This window comes from Daphnia carinata, chromosome 4, assembly GCF_022539665.2.
Source record: "Daphnia carinata strain CSIRO-1 chromosome 4, CSIRO_AGI_Dcar_HiC_V3, whole genome shotgun sequence".
Taxonomy (NCBI): domain Eukaryota; kingdom Metazoa; phylum Arthropoda; class Branchiopoda; order Diplostraca; family Daphniidae; genus Daphnia; species Daphnia carinata.
This window is the reverse complement of record NC_081334.1, coordinates 7812636-7822315: the sequence shown is the minus strand read 5'-3', so window position 1 is coordinate 7822315 and position 9680 is coordinate 7812636. Positions and strand designations below refer to the sequence as shown.

At 41.2% G+C, this 9680-nt stretch overlaps 3 protein-coding genes across 4 annotated transcripts; 1 reads left to right on the top strand and 2 right to left on the bottom strand.

Moving 5' to 3' along the window:
* Positions 1 to 514: 514 nt before the first annotated feature.
* Positions 515 to 5289, bottom strand: LOC130687468 (organic cation transporter protein-like). The gene is made up of 13 exons (XM_057510640.2): positions 5158 to 5289; positions 5011 to 5070; positions 4828 to 4879; positions 4596 to 4728; positions 4383 to 4486; positions 4157 to 4311; positions 3877 to 4045; positions 2581 to 2931; positions 1707 to 1921; positions 1412 to 1521; positions 1215 to 1295; positions 1051 to 1119; positions 515 to 927 (listed from the first exon to the last, which is right to left on the bottom strand). The coding sequence occupies exons 1-13, from the start codon at positions 5174 to 5176 to the stop codon at positions 754 to 756; spliced, it is 1692 nt and encodes a 563-aa protein (XP_057366623.1). The 5' UTR covers positions 5177 to 5289; the 3' UTR covers positions 515 to 753.
* Positions 5290 to 5919: 630 nt separating this feature from the next.
* On the bottom strand, positions 5920 to 8171 carry LOC130687472 (5-methylcytosine rRNA methyltransferase NSUN4-like). 2 transcript variants are annotated; one of them, XR_009000161.2, is made up of 8 exons: positions 7997 to 8171; positions 7742 to 7915; positions 7278 to 7686; positions 7072 to 7203; positions 6704 to 6983; positions 6493 to 6630; positions 6223 to 6429; positions 5920 to 6048 (listed from the first exon to the last, which is right to left on the bottom strand). XR_009000161.2 is itself a non-coding variant. In XM_057510645.2 (7 exons), exons 1-7 carry the CDS (start codon positions 8108 to 8110, stop codon positions 6285 to 6287), a joined length of 1392 nt encoding a protein of 463 aa, XP_057366628.1. In that variant the 5' UTR covers positions 8111 to 8171; the 3' UTR covers positions 6140 to 6284. The 2 variants fall into 2 exon arrangements, 1 of the variants encoding a protein (XP_057366628.1); XM_057510645.2 differs by lacking the exon at positions 5920 to 6048 and having other exon boundaries at positions 6140 to 6429.
* Positions 8172 to 8267: 96 nt separating this feature from the next.
* LOC130687499 (ubiquitin-conjugating enzyme E2 J1-like) lies at positions 8268 to 9568 on the top strand. Its single transcript, XM_057510675.2, has 3 exons — positions 8268 to 8433; positions 8558 to 8763; positions 8835 to 9568. The coding sequence occupies exons 1-3, from the start codon at positions 8403 to 8405 to the stop codon at positions 9357 to 9359; spliced, it is 762 nt and encodes a 253-aa protein (XP_057366658.1). The 5' UTR covers positions 8268 to 8402; the 3' UTR covers positions 9360 to 9568.
* Positions 9569 to 9680: the final 112 nt, after the last annotated feature.

Sequence of the window (9680 nt, the reverse complement as noted above, 5' to 3'; positions counted from 1 at the left end):
GTGGCATGTCGCCAAATTACAATTCCCCGTTCGCAAACTAAATTTAAAAAAAAAATTTAATTATTCAAATAAAAAAAAAAAAACGTTTGAAAGTTCAATTGCGTTGCTGATTTTTATCCTTTGTTAACGATCTAACATCCGTACCGTAAAAAAAAAAACATACCTACCAACCTAATCAAACAAAGGTCGTCTATACATTTAATCCCCCGTGGATCAAGGATTGGTTTCGGACGTCAGCCGACTCTGTCCACACACCCTACTTAGCACCTTATCAAAAGCCCTTAAGACGTTAAACATGAAGTAAGGTCACACAGGAAGGTAAATAAAGATTATACAGGAAGGGCAGTATCTAATAGTCGGATTGCCTTATCGTCTCGCCTGACCGTTGCAATATCCTGAGCTGCAAACACGGAACTCACACGAGGCCGTGCGCTAAAACTCAGTACGCAGCACATTTTGAAAAAAAAATAAATAAATAATTCAGTTGGCGTAGCCTAATAAAAAGATATGGACATAAAGTACCGAAATTATGTATATCTGTACAGCTACTATCAACAAAAAAAAAGGCTTCAAACACAAATTTAAAGAAACCGAACCGCACATTTGTATACTACCAAGGTTTCGTTTAGCCAACTAGGGTGTTGCCTTCTCCTCTTTCTTTTTAGGGGTGGGGGTGGTCCTTTCGAGCAGGTGTGATATGTGACACGGCGGACTGTTTGTTTTTTTATCATGTTATTCCAGTTATAAATGAGCTCATGTTTCCTGCGATTCGAGTTGAGCAATTGAGCCGGCCTGAATGACTGGTTCGTTATCCGATGATGGCTTACTGCGACATAGTGAGGCAAAGCACGTATCTCCCATGCCGAATTCTTCGCCTTCTGACAACGTGTGCAACAGCGTGCTGTCCCTTGTTTCCGGCAGATAAAGCTATGTATGATAAAAACGGCCACCGTCAAGTTAAAAACGTGAAAAATTTGCAAAGCCAAAAAAAAAAAATAATAAATAAATAATAAGGACGAAGAAACAAGAATTAGAAACGATTTGGCCTACCGAGAAAAAGCCAGCGGCTAAAGCCACGATACCAAACAAGACCGACGGTAATTTCGGATCCAACGAGTCCTTTAATAAACACGGAAAAATGAACACTTCATTAGAAGGTTTCCCTTTTTTTTTGTCCAGGTAAAGAAAGAACGAAGGAAAAAATTGGGAATTACCAAGAGGAAGATGAGTGGAGTCAGAGTACCGGAAATTCGGGCCGATGTTGAACCGATGCCTACCGCCGAACTGCGAACCACCTGTTTGACAAAAAAAAAAAAATACAAACAAAGGAAGACACATATCGAATTTTGATATCTCCACGTAACGATCACGAGAAATAAGAAGGGAGACGGGAATTCCGAATTGTGGGTACCGTTGGGAAGAGTTCTGCCGTGTAATTGTAGATGATGGCGAATGAAATTGAGATGAGGGACTTCCCCAGCATGACCACCGAAGTGGTGGCCGTCGTCCATGCGAAGCTACCTGGTAAAAGAAAAAAAGAGGAAACGAAACCGTTACACGTCAAACCATCAAAAAAATATTCATCAAATGTACCGTATGTGATGTGTGTGAGACAAGGTTTATTAGAACTGTGTCATTAACGAGCGACAAAAAAAAAATTTTTTTTTTTTTTTTTTGAAAATAAAAAACGAAACTCAATTTCATACTTTGAGGAAAGTATGTGGTGCAGATACAGGCCAGCCCGCCGGACACAAGGCAAAAGCTGATGACTGGACGACGTCCAAGTATGTCAATGATCTTGGCCGAAAGGAGGTAGGCGGGCACTTCGATGATGCCCGAAATGAAGAGCATCAAATGAGGATCGCCCACCAGGGAGCCGGTATTCAGCGACAAGCCGTAATAGACCAAACTATTGGCAAACCTGATGGTTAAAAAAAAAAACCAACCACAACAAAGGAAATTCAAAATGAGTGCTTTAAAAAATAAATTATGAAAGAAGCTAGTAATTAGTGCAAGGTGGAGCCGAAAAGTATAGATCACGCAATAGACTTTTCAAACAGACGAATTAAAGTATAATAAATGGCATGGAAACGAACCAAATTTCGTTGTTTTTTGGCCATACGCGCTTTCAATTCTCGTAATGTGACCCTGGCGAGCCTTGACCGACATCTCGGATTTTCCAAAATACGAAAAAGAAAATCAAGAAATTTACTACTGTCCTGCAGTGTGTAACAATCACGGTTCCTGCCGCACGGAGCAATAGACTTTGTTTTGTCGTGCCATCGAATTTAAGAGCGGCTTGTTCTGCTGGACCTCTTTTGATCGGGCACCTCAATAGTTTTTTTTTTATAGCCACGAGAGAGGCGTCAAGTCGATCGAAATAGTTTTTTAATTCCAGACAAAAATTGTGTTGAAGGGCTGTGCAAATTGCAGGCCCACCTAAAGCTGACGGTTACAAAAGATTGGCCATGAAATCAACCTCTAGGCTGCGTTACAATCCAAATCTCTCTCCCTGCCTTTTTAGCTCATTCAATTATTCAGACTGATTGATTGCGTGTAAATTAAGTAAGAGACCCTTACCAATTCAGAGAAACGTTGAATGTCCTGCTTCTTAGACGGGGCGATTTAAATAGATCGACGATGCCGTATTTCCGTTCACTGGAATCGTTTTTATCGGCCGGATTGCTGGCCACGATGGCCGTCGTTTGCTTCCCATCTTCCTGCAAGATCTGACTGATGGCCGTCGGCTGTTCCAGAGACTCTTTGACGTCTGACGTCGTGCTCAAGGCCTTTCGCAGCTGATCAAGTGTAAAGCCTTGCTCCGGGATGGCATCGGCCTTGCCATTCTGGATAAGCATCTTGCGGATGATGGCGCCGGCTTCTTGATAACGCCCCTGGGTAAATAGCCAGCGTGGCGATTCATCAACAAACCTGGAAAAAAAAGAAAACAACAAATGCAAACCACAAAATATCAATGATCCGACGTCATCAATGACCAAGTACATATATCTATACAATGAAATTGATAGACTGGGAAAACAGACTCTAGTTGTATGCAGGCAGAAAGAGTTCGATGCTGAGGGCCTTTTCTTGGTCCTCTCCTGCCGTTCAAAACCGCCATTGCATATCGTCCCATCAGCTCCGTCATCGTGTTTTGTTACTCACATGCAACAACGAGCGCCCGTTTTCAAAAAAGCCTGCAGCAAGGTAGGCGATTGAACTCGGGAGCCAATGCCGTAAACCGGTCGTACCACTCACAGCCTTGCCTTGAACGTTCACGAACGGCTCCCCCCCCCCCGAGTGTACGAGAGAGTGGGGAGGAAAAAGAGAAAGACACGTAGTTGAAGAAATACACAAGAAAAAAAGAGAGGAAAAAGAAAACAGGGCCTGAACTTTCCAGTCCCTTTTTAAAAGGTATACAAGCCGTGTGTCTTTTCTTCGTTTTTTCGTTGTTGTTGTTGTTTTCGTTGGCCGTAAACACAAAATCTCTGCAGGCTCCTGCAGTTATTACTTCAAACTCTCGAGGTCGAGACCTTGCCGACCGTGATTGTTGTTGCTGCTGCCCTAAACGACTTGAGGCCACCATTCTTCTCTAATTGAAACGACAGACGGCTCAGGTAATGGCGTTCAAAGCATTTTGACATTGACGCCAATTTTACACTGTTACGTAGTGGTTTTCACCTTTTTGAAGGGGGTTTCTTTGCTTTTTTTTTTGCGTTGCAACCCTTTTTGCCCTGTTTCTTCGTTACACCTTAACGTCCATGTTAATCGTTCCGCACGGATAAATGCCGCTGACTGGCTTCCTTTCACCAGCGACTCGAATAACACAACGACTGACGTTGAAAAATGTAAATTTTACGTGAGATTATATCATACCACCAGTGAAGAAGCATTAGCGCGCTGTGCAGTCCAAAGATGATTTGCAAAATAGGCCAGTGGCGAATAACGTAAGCCCAGCCGGCCACCACTGTTATCCCCACAGCAAACATCAACTGAAAACTGAAGCCAATCATCGTACGGTATCGGTCCGGTGCCATTTCCATAGCTAATTGCGGTACATAATTAATGGTTGTGTTTTAAAGAAAAACAAAAAGGGGGAAGTGGGTTAACTGATTGGACGTGACTAGGGCATCTTGTTTTAATAGGATCATCTTACTCAGAACGAAACCAATCATGTAAGCTCCGCTGACGTTGATTGCTATAAGGAAACGCAGTACAACGTAGATGTAATAATTCTGTACAAAGCCACAACCAATGGCAAAAACCATTTGAAGTGCTCCGGTTGGAACCAATACTTTCCACCGACCGTACCTAAATGTGCATTCGAGAAAGATATCACCTAATTAAGGGACCTTTAACTTTGTTTTTTTTCCCCAGTATACCTGTCTGACATCTGTCCAAGTAACGAGCTGGCAATGAAAGCGCCAAGCATGTAGGCGGATTGCGCTACAGAGGCCATCCACCTCTGGTCACACACCAGATCCCACTGCAACAAATGAAAATGGGGATAGACATTGTTTTTTTCGATTGATAGAATGCGATATGACAAGAAGTAAGGAGGAAAAAAGACAATAAAAATGAATAAAGGGGCTTGCATCAGTAACGATGGTCGATTCGTAATAGGTGCGATCGTATTCCCACGCTCTGCAAGGCAACGTTTGGTTGGTCGCGGAAATGTAATGGCATGAACCAACGTACTCTATAATGGTGTCGTTCACCGCCAAACATCTGTAAAAACAACAATCCGTGTGTTATTCCAATATGGGATAGTTGATATCAGGAGGTTTTTTCACGCAAATAACAAGACAAATCGAAGGTTAAAGAAACCTGTGTCTAGGTGTGGCTCCGACTTCTACTTGCGACAGCATATGAACTCCACCTTTAGAAAAAAAATAATAAAAATAAGACAAGTTTGTACCTCTGTAATTGTTTTTTTTTTTCGAAAAGACTTATGAGTGGGAGTCAACCCGAAAGCGATCTTTTCCATAAACGTCTAACAGAAAACCACACCTGTGAAGGCCGGCAAAAGGTGTAGCAAGTACTGAATCCATTGGTACCTTCCAAATTCACCTGTTTGTGTTGAATCATTCGTTAAAAAAAAGGCGAAATTTACAGCGAATATCTTTTGCAGAATTGAATCGTGTGTTTACTACTTACCAGCCCAGAGCTCCGTCATTTTGGCTTCAAAATTTACGCTAAGCCCTTCGCCAAGATCGAACTGGAAGGAACTGAGGCGTTCGGCGAATCATCGATATATCCGACGGGTCGCAATAATAATCAGCCGATAGTGTAGGTACACTGGTGTAAATTATCTCGTCCAATCCGGCATGGTTTGGAATAAAGACTCACACCTCTACTGCGAGTTCAAGATCAATGGTCTCCTTGAAATAGACAAACAAAAGAGAGCAGGATTTATTGTAATTGGAAAAAAATATGGCAACTGAATTGTATGGTAATGTTGCAACCGGACTTGGCTATTGAAAACGGGCAGAACTAAGAAGAATAGTTCGACCTTCTACAGCACTGCACACGCCACAGTGCGAAGTTTCCAACAACAATGCCATATGAATTTCTAGTTCGTAGTATGAAAAGGCTCGTTCAACCGTGTCCCTAATCCGAAGGCAGTACATCACTTGTATTCAGAGATCTTTAGAAAGGAGCGATCTCATCGGTGTTACTTGACCTTATACGCCGACAGTGCACCGGAGAATGACGACAAAACGAAACGACTTGCAAATTTTTTTTTCTTTTCTTCCTCGGTGATTTATGGTTGACTATTGCATTTTTTTTTTTAATGGGAAACAAGGACGGATGACTTTCACGGAGAGGGACAAATGATTATGCTATAGCCTGTCCTGAACGATATGCTACCTGTGTAAATGGATTACCCTCAATATCTCCGTTGAATCTATCGGTGAAGGTGCAAATGAAGTTCTGGCACGGTCAAGTCGGACATGGTCGAAGCTGGTCCCAAAAATCATCGTATACTAATCAGGCTTACGTTTGGTCTCCACGTTGGGAGGCAGGGCGATGTTTCTCGTAATAACACTGAAAATCAACGATAAACTTAAATATTTTGTGTGAAAAACATCTGCTAGAAATTTGTTTAATTTACAATGAAATACAAGTACAACGTGAAGAACGATCTCATCGCTAAGAAAAGAATGGCTCAATCATGCAAAACTCAAACATTCAATCATTTGGTTTTTTTTTAACTAATACCTAAAGGGGAAACTGTCGACAGGCCGTTATGTTATCAAGATGGCCTCAGATGACAATGAAGGTTAATTGACCCGCTGCAACTTGGATATGTACATGGGTCCAAAATTGTTGACTATGGACGGGAGCGCCACTTGGCCATAGCGGAGCGAGGATGATGGGGCAAAACGGCAAAGGAACTTGAAATGTTTGACCGTCATCGACATATCCCTGAATAGTAAAAAATAGCGGGAATTATTCAGCGAAACGGTTAAAGGAAACAAGCTGCATTACTTGACGACCGTATCGATATTGTAAACTTCTTTTAGTTGCTTTATTGCCATATGAACGACACCGTCATTCTGAATGGGCGAAAGGCTACAAGTGGAATAGACGATAGTGCCACCGGGCTTACACGCTCGAACTCCGGCGCTGAAACGGAAAAAAAAGAACACTAATAAGAACCAGGAAGGATGACGGTCATCCGGTGGAGGAAAGGCGTTACCAGAGAAGAGCAGATTGGGTTTCAGGCAAGCTGATCCGTTCTTTCATGCGATCTTTTCTGAAATAATTGTTGTCATTTTCCATGACTGAATGCCTGTCGTTGGTACAAGGGACGTCTACAAGGACTTTGTTAAATGATTCAAATTCATTCCAATCGATAGCATTCGAAGTCCGGATTTCGAGGTGTTCCTTCCAGGATTGCGTTTGTCCTAGATACTGCTTCAGAACATCCTTTAGTCGAACAACTCGAGAAATTGTAATGTCGTTACATACAAGAAGGTCTGAATTGAAGGGCAAAAAAAAGGCAAAACATCAAACGAACATTCTAAATGAATGTTACTTCAGGGCGCAAACAGGTTAATAGCTTACTTGGATACACTGTCTGTAAAATGGCCAAAGACTTTCCACCAGGAGCTGCGCACAAATCTAACACAGATTCGGTAGGTTGAAGGTTTAATGCCAACACAGGAAGGAGGGAGGCAGCGTCCATCAAGTAATAGTCTGAACGATAAAAGTGTGACACGATAACAAAAATACGCACAATGAACGAAATAAGTTGTTCATATCAAACGTACTAGAGGTGCCAAGACTGCTCCGTTTTGGAGGAGGAAAGCGAGAGATGTCTCCACGCGGAAAAACAAAAGCTTTCAGCAGAGGGGGAAAATCCAGGTGTTCATCCACTTGCTTTTCAATCACAAAGTCCTGTGTTGGTTTCACATATTTGAATTGATCTTCTTCTTCCAACCAATCTTCCATCCCTTTTAATTTTGTGGTTGGGACAAAATTAAAAAGAGCTGAGCTTGCTTGACCTGGTGAAACAACTCTATCATCTGTGAACACTTGCACATTTTCATTGTCACCAGTGCCAGCACCAATGTCTTCTTCAATCAAGTCTGTAGGTCTATTTGATAGGGTTCGTCTTTTTCTTGTTTTTTTGGATCTGGTTTCTTCATAAAACTCTTGAATGTCAATACATCCCATTTCCTAATACAAATGATAAATTTAAAAATAAGCAGCAACAAAGAGTCTACAGCTCTACCTTTAATTTTTTTATCGTTTTTTCGTAATCGGCATAGTAGTTAACAAGAGCACAGTGCTTGGGCGCAGACAACATTGCAAGTCTGGTAGATGGCCAAAGGTTTCCATAAAAAGTGCCATAAAAATCATCAAAGTGATCCAAGGCCCTATCAATATTTGTTTTCACAAACAAGCCCTGGGTCAAAACCAAAGAAGTCAGATAGGAGCCAGGGTTAAGAAACTAACCATAAAAACTATTGTTTATCGTTATTCTTACAGCTTCTCTTTTGTCAAATTTTTGCCGCTTGATGATAACTCCTTGCGGAAAGTTAACACCAACTTGACATATCTTCTGTAGCTTTGTAATATAGCACGACTGGCGTGCGAACATTTCGCATAACTATTTAAAATTTTACAACAGTATAATTTTGATGCGTCCTTCATGCACGTGTACATCGATATTGAAATATCAAATAAAGCAGACGATTGCAATTCTAACGCCATCTGTGAAGAGAAAAAATCGACAGTAAAAATAACATTACTGGTGTACTTGGCCATTGACAATTGGCGTTTCGATACGTCATAGCGCATTCAACTTAACTCAGTGTGATATCCAGGTTGGAACATTCAGTTCTAAGTTTCCATTTTTGTTTCTGCATTCTTCCCGAAGTGCAGTTAGTACAATGGAAAACAAATACAACATGAAAAGTCCCGGTAATAACTTGGTTGCTATGCTATTCCACGATAAGTGTTTTGTTACATCAGCTGTTTATACTATTTTTCTCGTATTATTTTGCCTTTTTAATAAGAATTTTTTATTGATTTACTGTTTTTATAGCTGTGAAAAGGCTTATGCGTGAAGCCCAAGAGCTGTCTCAACCCACAGCAGAATACTTTGCCCAGCCAGTTGATGACAATTTGTTTGAATGGCATTTCTCTGTAAGAGGCCCAGCTGACTCGGATTTTGAAGGTGGAGTTTATCACGGTAGGATTTCACTTCCTCCTGAATATCCTCTGAAACCTCCAAGCATTATGCTCCTCACGGTATACCATAATCATAATCCTAAATGTAAAACAAAAATTTATGTTTTGACTTTTTTCTTTCTTTTTTGTAGCCTAATGGGCGGTTTGAAGTAAATAGAAAAATTTGCCTTAGTATATCTGGCCACCATCCTGAATCTTGGCTTCCTTCGTGGTCTATTCGAACAGCCTTGTTAGCAATAATAGGCTTCATGCCTTCTCCTGGTATGGGGGCAATTGCATCTCTAGACTATACCAAAGAAGAAAGGCAAAGGCTTGCAAAGAAATCCTTGGAATTTGTGTGCCCTGAATGTGGAAAAATTGTTAATCTTCTTCAAGAACCCAGTCAATCGACAAACGAAAATGAAGCTGTTCAAGCAGAGGCTAGGGAAATAGCTGCTCAAGTTACAATGAAGGGTGAATCAAACAACGAAAACCCCATACAAGAACCTGTACATACAGAAGAGCCCACTGCTATCACTCAGCAGCAACTGCAACAACCAGCAGCAGCACCCAGTACGAATAATAATGATGTTTCATACAACTATATTATCGCTGCCATCATTGTGGCTTTAGCAATTCTTGTGTTCCGGCGATTTGCCTCATTAATGATGGCATGAAGATCGCACCAAAAGATAAATATTTTATTGTTTTCCAAATTTCATGACTTGCATGACATTAGGATGAAAGTACTGATCATACCCTGGCAGTTGTATATGAGAAACTGCTAGGAACAAATGCTGTAACGGTGTGGTAATGAAACCTGTGTATGACTTGAGTATTCATTTACTATCGCAAATAAAAAATTATTACAAAATTGCACTAAAAACCGGTGTACTGATCATACCTGTCTTTAAGTGTTGGGAACCTGAAATATGAGATTCTTAGATCAAAGGTATTTATGCGATAAACTTGGACGTTATCTGTCGATTCCACTCGAC

Coding starts and splice junctions, on each gene's coding strand:
- LOC130687468 (XM_057510640.2), bottom strand. Junction 4,312..4,382: donor CTTGGACAGATGTCAGACAG/GTATACTGGGGA, acceptor ATGCACATTTAG/GTACGGTCGGTGGAAAGTAT. Junction 4,046..4,156: donor CATGATTGGTTTCGTTCTGA/GTAAGATGATCC, acceptor TACCGCAATTAG/CTATGGAAATGGCACCGGAC.
- LOC130687472 (XM_057510645.2), bottom strand. CDS start 8,110: ATGTTCGCACGCCAGTCGTGCTATATTACAAAGCTACAGAAGATATGT. Junction 7,204..7,277: donor GAGCAGTCTTGGCACCTCTA/GTACGTTTGATA, acceptor TTTATCGTTCAG/ACTATTACTTGATGGACGCT. Junction 6,430..6,492: donor AATATCGATACGGTCGTCAA/GTAATGCAGCTT, acceptor TTTACTATTCAG/GGATATGTCGATGACGGTCA.
- LOC130687499 (XM_057510675.2), top strand. CDS start 8,403: ATGGAAAACAAATACAACATGAAAAGTCCCG. Junction 8,434..8,557: donor ATACAACATGAAAAGTCCCG/GTAATAACTTGG, acceptor CTGTTTTTATAG/CTGTGAAAAGGCTTATGCGT. Junction 8,764..8,834: donor CAAGCATTATGCTCCTCACG/GTATACCATAAT, acceptor TCTTTTTTGTAG/CCTAATGGGCGGTTTGAAGT.